The sequence below is a fragment of the Monodelphis domestica genome, chromosome 7 (genome assembly GCF_027887165.1).
Source record: "Monodelphis domestica isolate mMonDom1 chromosome 7, mMonDom1.pri, whole genome shotgun sequence".
Taxonomy (NCBI): domain Eukaryota; kingdom Metazoa; phylum Chordata; class Mammalia; order Didelphimorphia; family Didelphidae; genus Monodelphis; species Monodelphis domestica.
Window position 1 is genome coordinate 280,959,600 of NC_077233.1, and position 19,072 is coordinate 280,978,671.

The window sequence follows — 19,072 nt, forward strand, 5'->3', positions numbered from 1 at the left end:
CCCAGGATGTGGTAGGAGTCGGCACTTAAGAATGAGGTACTTAAACGTCCGTTCAGTTCAAAAATGTCTTTACTGGCCTGGATTCAAGTATGAATTAGTAACAACAAAGAAGTTCAGGATTGAGCAATAAGCTTCTGATACTGTTCTATTCTTAGTGAACAAATTCTGCTTGGATTTTGGGTCTGTCAAATGTATTCCTTTACCAACACTAGAAGTAATGTTGACTATACATTGAGGGTAGCATTTTAGGTGAGAAAACCTTATCTTTTGGGGGGGGGTGGGAGGAGGGAAACTCTCCTTTATATATTTTTACCTTCTGTCTCAGAATCAATACTGTGTATCAGTTCCAAGGCAGAAGAGTGGTAAGGGCAAGGCAATGGGGGTCAAGTGACTTGTCTAGGGTCACCCAACTAGGAAGCATCTGAAGCTAGATGTAGATTTGAAGCCAACGTCTCCCATCCCTTGTCCTGGCTCAAAATCCACTGAGCCACCTGGCTGCCCCCGAGACACTCCTTTTAAGTTTATCCTTGCATGAAGCCTGCATAATTGCTGAGAGCATGTTTGTACTGGGTAATTGGTAAACCCAAGGAAAGAGTTCAGAGTATCTTCGTAGAATCTCTTACTAGGAATAACTTTAAAAAATCATTACTGGAAACCTAGGAAAATATTCAAAAGCTCTGTGTACTGGCTGGCATCCCGACTAGAGAAAACTATTCTAGGGGAAAGGTAGAACGGTAGAACTTGCATTCCGATTCAGGAGGGTTCCTTTGGAGCAGCTACGCAGGCACGGGGCCATTGGAAATGAGGTTCAAGTTCACTTTTATTCAAGTTAACCTGACAATTTTCAGAGCAATACAAAAAGGAGTTTCCGTGGGCATTTGGTCACGCTTCTTTTGCTGTTCACTCCCATTCGGTCCTTGCCCTTTGCTTCCCAAGGGCCAAGACCTCTAGAGGCACGCGGTGACTTATGCACAGCGGAGGAATTTGTGAGATGGAAAAGCAGCCAAACCTCGATTTCCCAACAATTCTTTTGAACACAGCTTAGAGAACATGAAGTGTGCTACAAACCTGTATACTCAATTCTCAGCTAATAACAAAGGCAGCCTTAGGAAGTCTGGGACTTGGCTTTATTGCTAATTCTGAGGTACAAAAACGGTCGAAAGGAAGTCATCGTCTTTCCTAGGAGGGAACCGGGAGGATGAGAGAGAAACCCTAAGAGAGCATCTGATTCTGTCTTCCAAGTAAAAAGACCCTAAAGACAGAAAGTCTCCTCTCTAGGACCTCTTAGTCCCACCATTACCACATTCACGGTAACTACCAGCAGCCAGTAGTCTTGCCCTAATACATCCCTATGCATCTTATTCAAAATTCTATTGGACAGCAATGATTGGAAGGTCTTTGTCCACACTGAATGATTTTCACAATCTTTAAAAAGAAAAAAGAGAGAAAGAGGGGAAACTCTAGTGTCTGGAGCTCTTTAGTTGTTCTCCAATGAACTTGAAGTTGCCTGGAAAAGAAAAAAGAATTACTTTCACTAAATATCCTCAGCTTTTTTTTTTTAATCCTAGTCTTTCTAGGGAAGAGAGAACCGAAATGTCAGCCTGTCAAAATAAAACAATAACGCCCTTCCTAACGGACTGACATATCCTAGAGAAAGCGCCCCTTTAAGACTCAGCTCCTCAGTGACGGGCGGTCGACTCGACTATAAAACCTATAGCGGTCCTTGTCCATACACCAAACAGCAGTTACAACACCCCCAACTTAAGAATAAAAACTAGTTACTAAAAACCGAAGACTAGTCTTCTCCGTCACTAGCTATTTCATTAGAGTTGAAAGACTCTAACATGTTGGTTGTCATTAGAAAGTTAGGTGGTGTGCCTTGTTCCAGGGTGCGGGTCTCATATTTCTTTTCCAAAAAATTGTACCTTCTGTTATAGAATCAATACGTGTACTGGTATCAAGGCAGAAGAGCGGTAAGGACTGAGTAATGGGAGTTAAGTGACTTGCCCAGGGTCACACAGCTAGAAGTGTCTGAGACCAGATTTGAACCCAGGATCTCCCAACTTCAGGCTTGGATCTCAGTCTACTAAACCACTTAGCTGCAATCAGTTCTTTAGTAGCCAAACCAGGATAAACTGTAAAGTGCTTTGCAAACTTTAAAACATTATGTAAGTGCAAACTATGATGATGATTATTATGTGGTTACTCTTATAATTATATGGTATTGATTTAAAAAAAAAAACCTTCTCACATTTGATTCATGGCTTAGATCTCAGTATTCCTGAGTTGTCCAAAACATGAGAAAAGGAACAAGTATGGAACCTCTTGCCTCGAGTTAAAGTCAATTTCAGTAAAGCCCAAAGATCTCAATCCTTCCCAAGATGCTCCACAGAGACGTCTTTAAGTCTAGGGGCAGGACCTGTTGGTGACACTTGGTACCACCATATTATCCCCAACCCAGGACTGGGCAAGTGTTGAAACTGAGAGGATAAGAAGGATTTCGTCCATTTCATACTTACAAATGGAGTCCTCGCTCCAAATTTGCTATAAAAAGTCATTGTGACTTTATTCTTATGTCCTGTTCTTTGGTCAAAGGCATGGCAAGTGTCAAAAGGAGGACTATACAAATGAAGGCTAACGGCAGGTTCTGTGTGACTTATGTTCTCCACCCGATGTAGACCGATAGAATCTAAGGCGGAGACAAGAGGAGAGAGAATACAAAATAAGCGTTCCAGTCTTGGTCTAAAGGTAGAAAAATCTGTTGGTCAAGTCCAAATCACATGCATTTCGGTGAAAATTAGAACCAGTCTGAGGGATTCATAAACCCAGGAGTCTAAAGGTCGATCAATGAACTTCATGATCTCCTATTACCATGGAGGTTGACCTGAGAAACTAAAGTTATGATTCAATGTCTATTCTTTGCCCAATTGATGTTCGGTTATTTTCTTTTCCAAGAAAGTGCCTTAAGGGGCAGCTGGGTGGCTCAGTGGATTGAGAGTCAGGACTAGAGACGGGAAGTCCTAGGTTCAAATCTGGCCTCAGACACTTCCCAGCTGTGTGATCCTGGGCAAGTCACTTAACCCCCATTGCCTAGCCCTTACCACTCTTCTGCCTTGGAACCAAGACATAGTATTGATTCCAAAATGGAAGGTAAGAGTTTAAAAAAACCTGAATTTGGGGGCAGCTGGGTAGTTCAGTGGATTGAGAGTCAGGCCTAGAGATGGGAGGTCCTAGGTTCAAATCTGACCTCAGACACTTCCCAGCTGAGTGACCCTGGTCAAGTCCCTTGACCCCCATTGCCTAGCCCTTACCACTCTTCTGCCTTGGAGCCAATACACTGTATTGACTCCAAGATGGAAGGTGAGGGTTTATAAAAAAAAAGAAAGAAAGAAAGTGCCTTAAAAATTAGTGTGTACACATTTAACTCAGATGAAATTGCTTGTCAGCTCCGGAAAGGGGGAGGGAAGGGAGAGAGGAGGACAACTTGGATCATAGCATTTCAGAAAACTTATGTGGAAATTTAATATTACATGTTATAGTAAAATGAAAAATCTGTATAATAAAAAAGAATAAAAAATAAAAATTAACACATGCACATAAATACCCTTTTAAGGGGAAGGGTGATATTCGAGTTGCTATTCTTGTCATGTAGAATTAACTTTATAGGCCAGGGAACAGTATTTTTTTCTACGACATACCAAAAAACAACTACCTCTGTGGTCTGCCTTTGTTTTTAAAGCCCAGCTTCTAGTGTTTGTTGAGGTTGGGCAATTTTCTTGTTGTATCAATAGCTATCAAATGACAGCCAAATGGGGCATTATATGGTCTATTTGGTCCAAGTATCAATCCACTCAGGAGCACTAAAGGAAAACAGCTTTCATCATATTACACAATGCCTTCTCCCCGCCTCCAGGAAAGATCACAACACAAGCTGGTTGCAGAGGTTGGAAAGACACGAGAAGTATTAGCATAGCCATCGCCATAGACCCATTTTTACTTTAATACCTTTGAGAAACAGTCTACCTCTTGCAAGACGCATTAACTTGGATATAATTATAATGGTAGCCCGAGATCTTACGAACTTTTTATTTCTCTAATGGCAAGAATGTCTAAGAAAATAGTCAAAGCAAAAGTAGAGGAAGAGAAATCACGGATACCCTTGGAGAAGAGCCTGGCCAGAAGTCCTAGCGTCCGTTTTGTTTCTGACTCTTCCTTTCCTCTAAATTCAGTCAGTTGTTAAGGTTTGTTGATTTTCTCTCTCCATTTTCATTTCCATCTTTTCTAATTTCATTCCTACCACCGCAGTCCAGTCCTTACCATTCCCTAGATCTTGTTTTTACTTTCCAATTCAGTATTTTGGAAATCAACTCTTTAGTTATATCATTGCTTTGCTCAAAAACTCCAACAGATCTCTATCATCTGTTTTAAAAAGTCCACTCTTCAGTCTAGGGTTCAAGTCCTTTTCTAACTGACTCCCACCTGCTTACCATTCTCAAAAACCTTTGACTCCAAGACCAGCGGGTGAACCAGTTCCATTGGACATACCTGTTTGGGTGCCTACCTCATGCTTTTGCCTGGCACGTCCTCCCCTCCTATCTTCATCTGATCAACTCAGCTAAACGTGAGCTCTCCACATTCTCAACTTTTTAATAGACTTGTCAGGAAAGGATTCAAATACAATTAGGAAGTGTTGAATAAAATAAAAACCCCAAACAACATAGATAATGTTCATTTATGGTTTTCTAAGTCAATAGTCAAGTCACAATGGTATAGCCTTACTCAACAGATATATTCCATGTTCCCCACTATGTTGTAAATTGCTTCAGAACAACTTCTACCCTATTTCTTGGCATCTCCCACAATACTTTGCACTCAGAATCTCATCTCTTTTTAGGAGTTAGGATCTAAAGTCAGGGCACAGGGTAGAATTACACAACCAAAATCCCACTTAAAAACATCTTAAATCTCTTCAAAATTCAATATGGTATCTTCAAGTGTTGTGGCTGGAAAAGTGGGTCAGGGTCTCTCTAAAAGCAGGAAGTGTGTATCTTTGTGGCCATGGGAATTTGGCCAGATCTCAGGAGCACCAACTCTCCCTGGGCTGGGCTTTTTTCCCAGCCAATGTTTCAAAATGTTATCCCAAGGACAGCCACTTTGTCCTCTCTTCAAGGAAAATCAGCTTCGCCTGCATGAAACAGATGGCATTCTTACCATATCAGTCACACTTTGATTCACAAACATTTCCTCTAAGATGATTTTAAGTTGTTTTCTACCAGTTTGGATTCCTAGAGAAGGCAACATTGTGTCTGTCTAAGTAACCTCCAGGACCGATCAAGTGGTAGTATCTCAGAGTTAACGCCCCGAGGAAAGGGATTGGGCAGGTAAGAGAGTCCATTTACCATTGATGTAGGCACACTGGTTTTCCCTCAAGATTCTCTCCGATTTCTTCATCATCTCATTGGATTTCTTATCCGGCCACGCAAAGAGCGTCTCCTTGAGGTTCCCTTGCAGCATCTTCAGAAAGCAGTGGGAGTCTGTGTGATCATGGATACTGCTACATGTACACACACACACACACAGAGAATGACAACTCAACTCAGTGCATTGCCTAGTACACAAAAGTCTTCGAATAGTAAACAGGGGAGGCTATCAAGTCGGAGGTTTGGAAAGCAAAAGTCTTCTTCAGAATACAGATGAGAACAAACGAATTTCCCGTTAAGCTCCATTATCTTGAATTTTTACATTGTTTTTATATTTTTGTCTGACTTGGCCAACATTATTCAGATTAGATGAAGCAAGCGTGATCCTAGATCACAAAGATCACCAGAAATGGGACGGGGTGAGAGGGTGGAAGTGCGTATATTTTAGGTGCAAACTCTAACTAGCAAAGCCAACTAGTTTTGGACCCTCTCTGGCTCTCGGTGACATGTGAATATCCGACAGAGGGCTTTCCAGCTTATTTGGTGAGAGAAAAACTAAAATTGAATAGGAAAAGAAATATTTGGGGGTTCCTCAAACTAACATATACTGGCAGACTTTGGGGCCGAGAGGCGAGACCATTATTGGTGCTCATTTCATATGGCCAGACTCTATTGGATCTGGTACGCCAAGAATGCAGAGGGGAACACGTGTTCCCTCTCCATAAACTAAATGCATTTATTTTGCAACATGAAACAAGAATATGACTTTTTCCATGATCTGAGACATTTCTCGCTGCCCAAATGAAAGGACTAAGCTCAAGCTAGCTTGAATTGATGCCCAATTTCACAATTCCCCAAGAGACTAAGAAACTTTGGAACATGTTAAAAGAGAGGTTCTTTCTTAACAAAGTAGAACAATTTGCTGTCCTCATACCGAGAGGTCATACACAGCAGAAAAGCAGTCACTAATTCTCCGGTTGCTGTTCATTTCTGGGGTAAAACATTAATTAGCTTGTCAGACTTTAAGTCTTCTTTTTGGTTGTTCCCATAAAAAATATTCAGCTACAACCGTTACTCAAGATGGAGAAGAAAGGCAGTTTTTGTCCAGTAGAAATAACACTGGACGAGGAATTGGGTTCTAGAATGAGCTAGATAGAATCTAGGCTTTTCTCCTGCAGCACAATCTGAATCTGTTCACTTATGGAAAAGGTAAAGGGATTTGGGCCAAATGACACACCAGAGCCTCCCTGGCTCTGTATAACACGTAGGAAGGAAAAAAGCATGGCTCCTTTTGAGGAAGGGTCACGAAATCAAAGGTGGAAGGGGAATCTGGGTTTTCCTGACCTGCACGCTTGCTCGCTCTCTACTGTGCCACTCTGCCTCTTAAAATGTCTTCCTATTTAACCCACATTTGACATACGTAGGCAAAGAAGCCAAACATGGATTTACAAGAAAAGGTGTTTATTTTCCCCTTTCTTTAGACTATCCTGAGAATCTGATTTTCTAGTTTATATGTTGCCTAAATACAAACCCCAAATACAACTGGCCAAGACTAGAGAGGCACCAACTTAAAGTTCAAGTCAATAGAAAATGGAAAAAATAATCAAGTTAACATGTTCTCAGCAGATGCTTTAATATGATTATAGTCTAGTATAAACAATAATGTTAAATGCACACTTAAACTCCATGCTGGAGCTTTCGGTGCAGATTTCCTTGGGTAGGTTTCACTCTGGCGTCTTTGCCAAAAGTCAATTGACTGGAATAGATGAACTCATTGGAGTAGATGGACTGAATGGAGTATTACTGTGTTGGGAGAAATAACTCGGAAGAATTCAGAAAAACATGGGCAGACTCATGGGAAGTAATAGAGAGGGAAGTAAACAGAGTCAGGAACCACCCATGTGACCACAGCAATATAAGGTGGGCGTGGGGGAGGCTGAATGCTGCATCATTATGATGACCGAGTCTGACCCTGTGGAAGAGAGGAGAAAACACGTGCATCTTCTCCTCACTGAACAACGAGGGACTGTAAGCATGCGAGGCTGCCTCTGTTGTTACAGAAGACAAATGGACTGGCTAGAGAGCTTGAGACTGAGGAGCCCGAATCTCCAAGATCCTGGGGGAGGAGGAAGAGGGCTAATCCTGACAGGTGGAGCTCTGCCTAGGGACCTGGGGGGCTTAGGGTGATACCAAGCAAGAACAACCACACCGCCTAAAAGGGCAGCAGGACGTGCAGCCTGGCTTTGGTACAAAGCCTGACTGAGGAACTAAGGCTGAGAGATGCTGTTATCTAATACAAAAAATATCACTGTAGATATCTCCCCTCCCCTACAAAAAATCCAATTTCGAAGGAGAAACACCTTAACAAGCACAAGCAGACACTCAAAGGGAAAACATTGCCCAGAGGTATTCCACAAATATTTAGAAGAAATGAAACGAGATTAAAAATGAAATAAAGATTCTGGAAGGAAGAACGGGAAGGAGAATGAATAGCTCAGAATGGCAAGGATAAAATCTCATGCAAGTAATGGACTAACTGACAATTAGAATAGCCTAAGAAGAAACAAGTGACTTTAAAAGAGAGTAAAACTATAAAAACAAAATTAAAATGTGAAAAAACTGCATGTAAACTTATGGTAAATTAGGTAATTAAAATGAAACTAGAAGGCACTGTGCTGCTAAAAACAATTAAACTAGAAAGGAAGTCCAGGAAAAATAATCAATGGACGCCTTTAAAAAACATCCTGGAAACCACATTTCAAGAATTAAGAAATGAAAATTGTCTCACTCTATTAGATCCAAGAGACAAAGTAAAATGGATGAATACACACACACACACACACACACACACACACACACACACACACACGCATCATTAGGTGGAGCAATTCAGCAGGGAAACAGGGAGATAAAGTTATGATGAAAAAATTAATCAGTACTAGGAAGAGAATAGTTCATCAACAAGGATTTATTAAGAGTTTATAAGAAGGGGATGAGAAGAGGGGGTGGAAAGGAGAGAACAGATCTGGAAATGTAGAGTCAGACAACTTATCAATTAGGGAATGGCTGAACTAATTGAGGTCATGAAAGCAATGAAATATTTGCAATGTAAAAAATGACAAAAGATGATTTGAGGGAAGTCTGGAAAGTGAGAACTGATGTTGAGTAAAGTGAGCAGAACAATTTATACAATAATGATAATGCTTTAAAGGAAAACAACTCTTGGGGCGGTGAAGTGGCTGGGTGGATAGAGAGTCAGGCCTGAGAATGGGAGGTGCTGGGTTCAAATTTGACCCCAGACACTTCCTGCCTGTGTGACCCTGGGCAAGTCACTTAACTCCAAATGCCTAGCCCTCACTACTCTTCTGCCTTGGAACTGATAACTTAGTATTGATTCTAAGTCAGAAGTTAGGGTTTATTAAAAAGAAAAAGAAGAACAACTCTCAATACCTTAAGAATGCTAATCAAAGTAATGACTAGCTATGCCTTCAGACCTGTCCCGAAGCACACTATTCACCCCCGACAGGGAGCTGATGTCCTCATTGTATAGAAGGATATAAACAGTTTTTTTTTTTAACATGGCTACCCTGTGGATTGGTTTTCTTTGACTATGTATTTTTCTCTCTATGTAAGTAAGGGAGGGAGTAGAAAAGAGAGGGAGGGTTAACAAGAGTAATGCCATAAAAGGAGAAATTCACTACTTCATATACATTTTACTTTATTATATAGAAATATTCCTTTTTGGCTATTTGTTGAGCTTAGAATAAAATTTTAAAACTCAATAAAATGGTTTTGCTCTCGATTTCTTTTAAAATATTTGTTAAAAGGGCTGGCTTTAGTAAGTAGGGTTGGAGGGGCATATTGGGAAATGAATGAGATTGAAAACAAAGTTTGGAGGGAGAGGGAGAAGAGGGGAGACCCCCAAAGCTTCCCCGCTCAATTTCTCTCCTTGAACATGGGCCCAATCAGTTTTTGTGCATTTGTTACCTGCCATGTCCTTCACCCCAGCACAGAATCATCAGGTTAAACTTGCCATTTCCTTGATCCACAAGATTCCGGGTGTACCTAAGAAAACAAATGCCAGAAGTTTAACTACACTGGATGGAAGAGGCAGAAGAAAGAAAATAGAGCTCTCGGAGGCAAACCTCAGAACCATAAGGGCACGTCAGAGATTTAAGACCATCCCTTCAGTTTTTCCGATTACGGATCTGAGCCGGAGAGAGGTTACCAACTGCGTTTCGGGTCACATCGCTGCTCAGTGTAAGAGAAGGGACACCAATCTGTCCCTTGACTTCAAGTTCAAGGCCCTCATCCCATACAAGCTCTCTTGGACACAATTACTCTCTTCTCTCTCCCTGCTTCTCTGTCATTATAGTTAAAAAATGTTAAATATTTCAGTGAAAATCACTTGGTTTCTATTTCCAATGTGGTAAAATTAGAGCGCCCAAAATATTTCTTTGCATCTCATTCTTCCATGTTGAAGAACTTTCTCGGAGTTCTCCGAATTCCTCCAGCATTTAGCTGTGACCTACGGAGGAGAGAAGGGAAGGGGAAGGAGAAAAAGGCCAATTCTAGCCGACTGCATGTAATCTCTTTGACCTGATAAAGAAAGGAACAAAGTTATTTCTATAGAATATGAATTCCCAAAGTTTTTTACTGTTCCGAGCAAAAGGGCTACAATTGTTCTTCCTTGTAGCTAAATGGGGACGTAAGAAACAGATCACTGAAAAGTTGTTTTAGTATTTAATTTGGGGGTATTAGCCACAGTTGAACCCTAAATAAGCACGATCAATTTTGTTTAAAGCAGAACTGATGAGAGCAGGCAGAATTGTCATAGAAGCGGGAGGTTAAAAGAACAGTTGAGGCTCACAATAGAGTAAGGCTCCAAGAGTTGTTTTTCAAATTCGAGTTCAGCAAAGTTTTACTATAATTCTGTGGAAAGGGATCTTTTGCCATGCTTTTCCAGATTTTGTTTATAGACATTTCTATTCTGACGTCCTTTTTGTCCAGAAATAATGAAAACTCCCAGGAGGCTATTTGACATGCCCTGCATACATAATAAGGATTAGTTGTTTAATAAATGTCTGGGGTTTTTTAGATTTAGTTCTCCTAAATGACATTAAATGGGGCTGAGCATAGTGTTACTGAAATTGATTTTTTAAAAAAAGTATTTAACACTCAGCCTTGTCACACTGATCTGTTTCCCTGCTCACCCTCCCATCCTTTTGCAGTTCTGTAGCATTTTTATTATTTCATCATTTTCAGGCATGTCTGACTCTTCATGATCCCATTTGGGGTTTTCTTGGCCAAGATACTGGACTGGTTTGTCATTTCCTTCTCCAGCTCAAATTACAGATGAGGCATTGAGGCAAACAGGGTGAAGTGACTTGCCCAGGGTCACACAGCTACAAAGTGTCACATTTGTACTCTGGTTCCTGACTCCAGGACTGGCCCTCTATCCACTGCCCCCTCTGATTGCCCCTGTATGTAGCATTTATTAAGCATTAAGGTAGCCCTGAACCCTAAGTTGGAAGATATGGTTCAAGTATCATTTTGGCCCAATCTATTTCCATTCTAGACTGAAGCTGAGCTTCACCCAAGACCGAGCTGCAAGGATCAAGCGAGACAATGTAAGCACAAAAAGTACATCGTACCCTGAAATCGCCACTTGTGCTCTTAATTACTCTCCAGCTGTTAATTCGAGATCTCATGATGATTGCTTCCCAAGTGTCAGTCTCATTTCTCAATGAGGAAATAAGTATGCCAAGGGCAGAAACTGTGTTTATGTGGAAGACACACAACACAGAAGGTGCTTGGCACTCCCTGCCTAGGATGCTTAAGCAACCATTCCACAGGATCCATGGACTTAGTTTCGACACTGTCGTTGCTGTTCAGTCCTTTCAGCCATGTCTCTGTGACTCCATTTGGGGCTTTCCTGGCAAGGATACTGGAGTGGTTTGCTATTTCCTTTTCCAGCTCATTTTATAGCTAAAGAAACTAAGGCAAACCGAGTGAAGCAATTTGTCCAGGCATATGGCTGGTGTCTGTGGTCAGATTTGAACTCAGAAAGATGTCTTTCTGACTCTGGTCAGATGCTTTATCGCTGTGCCGCCTAGCTGCCTGAAGGAGGGCTTAGAAGGCCAGAGAGTTCAGCCTCCCCATTTTACAGATGACACTTGGGAAGGCTGGAGAACTTGCCTGTCTTTAGAAGGCAGGAGAGTACTGATGAGCCATCTATGAGTGACTGACCAGTTACGGGGCCCAAAATTTGGACAGTACTTGGTGGCTAAACCAAGTCAAGTTGTAGGTACTCACATGACCTTGAGAGCTATCAGCCGCTGGTTCTCTTTACCTTTTTATCTGTTGCTCTTGGCTGAACTAGATAATTATCTGTTCTTGGTGATGTAAGTACAAACTCCAGTCTAAGTAAGCGAATTTAACAAGCAAAAAAGAGAACAGAGAGTCCAATGCTTGGTATCAATTCTGGGAGAGAAGATAAGGATTCAAAAATCATAATAATAATGTGTAGATACCTCTTGTGCATTTCTGAGAACAAGCACAATACACTAATGAAGGTGAGTCGGGTTCCGACTCGGGGCAGCTTGAAGGTATCCTTTCAATCCGTTGAACTGAAGGTTTAGGAGCCGTTGGGCATTAAAGATACAAAGACAGAAACTGAACTAGTCTCAGACCGTAAGCAATCTACACTTCGCTGGCGTCTGTGGCTGAAAAATGTACATAGAAAAATACAAAGTAGGGAGAGAAGGAAGAACAAAATCAACCAATCAAGTGGAAGAGAGGGAGGAAATCAGGAACGAGCTACACAAGAGGTGGCCCTTGAGTGAGATCCAAAGGAAGCTAATGTTGCCTAAAAGCTGGCACCCTAAAAGGCCTCCCTTCAAGGTGAGATGCTAATTACACACAGCTCAGTCTCTCCCTTCAGAGAAGTTGCTGGATATTTTCATAACAGTGCTGAACATCAGCAAGGTTTCTATCAATCGGAATTAGACAGTATTTGCTTTGGGATGGGCAGGGGGAAGGAGGTGATGGATATCGAACTAGATCATTCCATGCATCTGTGTACAAGTTCACAGGAATGTGGGCTGTTTTTGTAGAAAACTCGAAGAGAAAGAATCCTGCCACAGGATTCCTGGCCAATGGATTCAGATCTGCCCTGTTCTCTGCCAAACTACAGAATTTCTAACTGGACAATCTTCTATGCCAGAGCTCCAAAATAGCAACCTGAGATCTCCATCCCTTCTGCCAACCTTTCACCAACAACATCTCCTTCCTTTCCTTTCATCCAGCAGGTCTAGGAGTTAGACACTGGGCAGCTCCGTGACTTCTATGTGGTGTATTTGGCCAAAGCCTGGCAGCTTGATTGGTTGCTTCAGTCCCGCCCTCTAAGCACCACTGGGAGCACCAGGGAAGGAAGGGAAAGGCACCCTTTTGGAATCTAGAGGCTGCAGACTAAGTGGCTTGGTGCCTCTACAAAACAAGAGCTAGAGGAGAGAACTGTATTAAAAAAAATGATGACATACAGAGGCACACTTTGACTTAGCACTACCACTACCAGACACCTCCCCTATGACAAGGAAAGGTCTCGTGTCTATGGAAACATTTAGAGCTGGATTTTGTCATCGTATCAGGAGTGTAGGGTCAGGTCTACACACCCCGTTAGGCCCCGGGGTCTGTCGTAGGTGCAAACAATTTTGGACTGAATCAAACAATCAGAAGGGTGAATAGGATCTGGCTCGAGAAATTGGAACAAGTATGAAAAACAGGGAGAAACCGGGCTGTGGCAGAGATGAGAGATACCAATTGCCCATTAATTGGGGAATGGCTGAACAAATTGTGCCGTAAGACAAAAATGGATTTGGGGTAGCTGGTAGCCACACGTCCTAGCTTTGGGCCCCCGAGCAAATCATTTCATCCTAATCGCCCAGCCCTTACTGTTCTTGGGCCTTGGAATGGAGAGATTCTAAGAGAGAAGGTAGGAGTTTCATTGGAGGAAAGCTAGGTGGTGACTGCAGACAAGGAAAAGGAAGACACCACTGAAAGCCTTCCGAATTCTGATCAATGAAATGCCCACTCCTGACTTCAGAGAGGGCTGCCGGTGAGAGCTGTCTTGCTGGAGACAGAGGTGGTGGATCATTGGTTCCAGAATGAAACACAGATTTCCAGGCAAGGCCATCCATTGCATTGGTTTATCTTCCCTGGATCATAGGTTCAGCTGGAAAAGTCCTTTAAAGCCATGCAAAGTCCAACTCTCTCATTTTACAGAGGGAACTGGGGCACAATAAGCTGAAATGTCAGGGTGACAAAACTGGAAAATGTCTGAGAAAGGATTTGAATTTAGGTCTCCGACTTGGCACCTCAATTCAAGGTACCACTTGGTTTCTTTGTTTTACAGGAGTGTTACCAGAGAGGGTTTTATGGGGGGCAACGGAGGAAAAATCAATAGAAAGAGGCTGATAAAAAAGGAGACAAATAGTAATAAAACATTTACTGGGAGGGAGGGGGAGAGGAATTGAGAGACAGAGCCAAAGACAGAGGCAGGGAGAGAATAAGAAGATCCAGGGTGGAGGGAGGGAGGGATGAGTTTTCTGTTCTGAAATGCCAGGTTCCACCTCATCCAGCAGTACAAATCTGTAGGGTTCCACATATTTGTGCAAGTCTAAAAAACTTCTGGAGCGGTCTAGAGGCTCTCCTGGGGCCGCCTTGCTGGTCCCAGCCCAAAAGGGAGCTTTGTGCCAAGCCCAAAGACAGCAGCCTGGCAAGCTGGCAGAGAATTTTCCTTAACCCATTAAGTTAAGCGCTGCTCTAAGGAAGTGCGTTTTCTCTTTGTAACCAAAGGCACTGGAGGGAGCCTGCAGAAACCTTTCCTCCCTAGAAGCCTTGGGTTCCTATCGCCTGCCTTACTATCCATTGATTTGGGGGCAAACTCCTTCATCCTGGGCCTCGGGCTCTTTATCGGCGTCCTCTAATGGGTCTGAATAGATGACTTCAAGGCTCCTGTCAGCTCTACAGCTCGGGAGGCTAACGTTAGTCAGCAAACAGCCCAACCCCGCTGCGCTAGACCCCGGAGATGGAGAACCCGAACCCTGCCTTCCAAAGCGGTCCTGGGTCTCCAGCGGGGGGCTCGCGCCCTGCGAAGGGGCCACACGGGCTCGTTCTTCTTCCTAACGCCAAGCGCCCCTGCCAGCCCCGCCAGGCCAGCAGGCAGCAGCCCAGACTGGGCAACGGCCAGGCAGCAGGAAGCGGAGCTTGGTACACTCTCACTCACCTGTACTGGTCGAATTTCGCGTACGCTGCCCACTCCGTGGGATTGCTCTCATAAGCTTCCATGATGGACTGCACCTCTTCTACGTTGATGCTGTCCCCGGAGAAGATTTCGTGCAAGATCCGGATCAGCTCTTCCAGCGTCCGCGGCTTTAGAACCTCGGTGTGCTCCATCCCGCTCCTCCGCTCTCTGCCAGCCTGCTCGGTCTCCTTCTACAGTAGCGACAGCCACCTGCGGCCAGCAAGGAGGTGCAGGACAGGAGCCGGTGTGTGGGGGAGGGGAAAGGACCCGAAACGCCCCCTCCCCCAGCCCAACCAGCAAGGAAGCAGGCAAACAAGCAAGCAAACAACAGTCTAAAGCGAATACGGTGGGAAAACCCACTGCACACAAAAGCCCAAAGCTCTAGGAAGGGGACGAATGGAATGGGTTCGATTGCAAGCACAGAAAAAATGAACGACCCTCCCCTAGCGGACCAACTCAATGACTTCCAGCCCCGCGCTCCCCTTTTAAGCTCCGGGTGCTACAGTGGGATGTACCAACCGCCCACGGGGTGGTGGTGGCGGTGGTGGCGGTGGCGGAGGAGGAGGAGGAGGAAAGGAGGAGGGATGTTTGTGGAGTTGGGACAAATCAGCGGAGGCCTCCTGATTTTATCGAGGACCCTCCAAAGAGAGGCCCTCGTTCTCGGTGGCAGCGCGTTGCTGGCTTAAAACAACCACGGCATTATTCCGGTCTCTTTTCTCCATTTCGCCTGGGTTTATTTTAAGCATCTTTTCCTAACCTGCATCCTCCCTCCCCTTCTCTGCTCTCTGCCTTTGGGCTGCCCCGCTCTGCCCCAAACACACCCTCCGAGCCAAGTCTCCAGTGGGGCTGAGGAATCCAGGGGAGGGCACTGGCTCTAGAAAACAGTGAAAATTGGTGTTTCTCTTAGGTTCTTCCGCGCCTGGGGCCGAATGGGTTCGAAATCAAAACATTTGGGAGCTTTCGGCTCGCTGGGGAGGAAGAGTGTGAATCGACTCTTGTTTTCGAGAAAAGCAAATGGAAAAATAGCAAATGAATACGGTTTTGGACAAAGGGAGACACGGGGGCTAAGGGCGTCCGAATGGAGGCGAGGGCATGAAAATGGGCTTTTTAAAGATTCTTCTTTGCCTAATTTGACTAGTGGGAACGATCACATTTACATGGGCGCTTCAGGGGTTTCCAAATACTTCCTTTAAGGCAGCCTAGTTTGTTACTTTACACCTGTTTTACATAAGAAGAAACCGAGGCTGATTAAATGTCCCGTCCATGATCGCACGTCTAGTTAGCAGGAAACCCAAACTCCTTCCCAGTTCACATCAAGCCCAATTCAGTACACCACGTTGCGCCCTCAAGTGAAATCATCTCTAAGACATTAGTAAGTATAAAGAAAACCGGAGGGGTGAGTGAAATGGAATTAGAGGTTCTGACACAAAGGAGAGAGGTGCAGACAGTAATTGCTGTCAGAGATTTATTATAGCTTTAGTTCTTTCTGCCTTTGGTGGAGAATGGCTCCTGAATCTTATAGATTTCCTAGAGTTTAGGGTCAGAATCAGTAAAAATAAAAATGGACACGTTTTGTTCTGCCACAGAAACTTCCCCAAACTCACCAGTCCCTCCAAAGTACATTGTCCCCATACATTTAGTGTTTATCTAAATGATAACAGAAAAGAGGGATGGGTCCTTTACCTTTGATAGCATGACACTAACATTGACCATTGTACTTACCAGTTTTGCTGCCTGTCAACTGTTGACTTTATTTTAGTCATTGTATATATATACTGTTTGTTTGTTTGGTTCTGATTTCCTCACTCTTTTTTTTTGTTTTTTTTTTTAAATATATTTTATTTGATCATTTCCAAGCATTATTTGTTAAAGACATAGATCATTTTCTTTTCCTCCCCCCCCACCCCCCATAGCCGACGCGTAAGTCCACTGGGCATTAGATGTTTTCTTGATTTGAACCCATTGCTTTGTTGATAGTATTTGCATTAGAGTGTTCATTTAGAGTCTCTCCTCTGTCATTTCCCCTCAACCTCTGTATTCAGGCAGTTGCTTTTTCTCGGTGTTTCCACTCCCATAGTTTATCCTTTGCTTATGAATGGTGTTTTTTTCTCCTGGGTCCCTGCAAGTTGTTCAGGGACATTACACCACCTCCAATGGAGAAGTCCATTACGTTCGATGATACCACAGTGTGTTTGTCTCTGTGTACAATGTTCTCCTGGTTCTGCTCCTCTCGCTCTGCATCACTTCCTGGAGGTTGTTCCAGTCTCCATGGAACTTCTCCACTTTATTATTCCTTTTAGCACAATAGTATTCCATCACCAACATATACCACAGTTTGTTCAGCCATTCCCCAATTGATGGGCATCCCCTCATTTTCCAGTTTTGGGCCACCACAAAGAGCGCAGCTATGAATATTTTTGTACAAGTCTTTGTGTCCATTATCTCTTTGGGGTACTTCCTCACTCTTTCTACTATTTTGTCTCAATTTATCATTCCTTACGGTACATTAATATCCCATTATATTTACATAGGACTTAGTTCAACCACTCATTGAGGACATAAAAACTTCTGGAGTTCTAAGTATTTTCTTTTTGGCAATAACCATCTTGGGGTATACTTCTCCATAATTGGAAACTGTTTTCCCGAACACTTGAACCAATTATTGCCTCTATGAACAATCCATTAGGAAGACTGAGATCCCATAGATCCACCAAAAATGTGTCCTCCCCTCTTTTACCACCTTTGTTAGTGTAATGTATGTGAGGTGATATCTTAGGGTTCACTTCATTTGAACATCCCCCCCCCAAATGCTTAAGGTTTATATTTATTCTTTTGAAAATGTCTATGTCCTTTGACCACTTGCCCATTGCGGAATGCTCCTTAATCTCATAGATTTGTGTCCATTCCCTATATATTTTGTATGTAAGACTTTTGATTCTAGATATATTGATTTTTTTGGGTACAAAAGCTTTTAAATTTTATATAATTGAGATCATCTGTTATGTCTCTTACAATTTCTTCTGGTTATTCACATTGTTGTGAAAGATGCAACCTTTAATTTCGATCTACTCTCTAAAAAATGATATTTGACTTTTAATATTTGTATAGGCCTTTGCCTCTTGGCTGCATAGGTAAGTAATCAATGCCCAAGGGACTCAGCAGTCCGGGGTGCCTTTTGCAGCTGAATATATTTTTACCCAGGGATGGAAGGGGCAGTGAATTGTTGAGCTCAGTTCAAAGAACTCCAGTAAAGAACCAAAGAAGATCCATCTTGCCAAACTATGTGACAGGAAGGGCAGTGGGCAGGATCAGCAGTATGTCCTTCCTTGTCCCTCTCCTCTGGAACTCTTGAGGACAACAGTGAGTTGAGCTTAAAGGTGGGCCTGAGAGGCTGCTGAGACAAACCTAGGCACCAAACCCCTATTCTTTTCCTTTCTCCATCTTCATTTCTAGGTAAAAAGTCTGTATTCAGCTCATCTAATTTCTGTCTTTCCCGAAAAGAAGTTGATTCTGCCTTGGTAGCTAGCTAGTAGTGCTAGCACTTAATTTCCTATCCAAATTTGTTCCCCACCATTCCTTCCTTCAATGGTCCTTTTGATGCCATCACTTTATTCTCCTTGATAGAAATGTTGAAACTCCCAGTTAAGATGGCTGCATGAAAGGAGGCAGGTAATTCGAATAACACAAATCTACTCTAGCAAAAAACCCTAAAATAACATCACCCCAAATTATGATGAATAAACCCAAAGAGAAAATACAGTAAGCCTTTCTGGTCAGCCCAAAATCCCTAAAGAAGGCAGTCCAAAACTTAAAACATATAGGAAAAGAGGCCTATCAGAAAAGTCACTGGCTAAATAGGTCTGTCAGTTTGGTCCAGGAAACTTATTCAAATTTCTGTGTCTAGAGGCAGGAATAATAGAGGACTGGAAGGAGGGAGCTCTGGGGTGGTCTGAAACACAATGTTGAGACCTTGGAAGCAGGCAGGAAGCTGCAGTGATGAGTCTGGGCCAGTAATGCTCACAGCAGGATACCCCAGGGGTGCCAGAAGTGTGTAGCACTATGACCCTCCAGAGGGTGGTGACTATTTAGTGCTCTGATCCCTAAATATCTAGGAGGCTCTGAAATTTAGTGCTACTTTAAGGGCAGACACACCTTAGGAAGTGACGATGGGCCCTGAAACCCAGCTATTTCATCTAGAATCTAAGCAAAGCCCATATCCCTTTACGATTCAGAACAAGATAAGGTGGAGCCTAACCACAGGTGTAGAATATGACATTTAATATTAGACACATCTCTGTACTCAGTCTTGAGAAGCCATAGTAGTTCTCTAACTTTTGAAGATTGTGAG

At 43.1% G+C, this 19,072-nt stretch overlaps 1 protein-coding gene across 1 annotated transcript; it reads right to left on the reverse strand.

The window, feature by feature from the left end:
- Positions 1 to 802: 802 nt before the first annotated feature.
- Positions 803 to 15,561, reverse strand: LOC100015236 (cysteine dioxygenase type 1). Its single transcript, XM_001364012.5, has 5 exons — positions 14,707 to 15,561; positions 9,408 to 9,485; positions 5,400 to 5,554; positions 2,520 to 2,689; positions 803 to 1,507 (listed from the first exon to the last, which is right to left on the reverse strand). Exons 1-5 carry the CDS (start codon positions 14,874 to 14,876, stop codon positions 1,478 to 1,480), a joined length of 603 nt encoding a protein of 200 aa, XP_001364049.1. The 5' UTR covers positions 14,877 to 15,561; the 3' UTR covers positions 803 to 1,477.
- Positions 15,562 to 19,072: the final 3,511 nt, after the last annotated feature.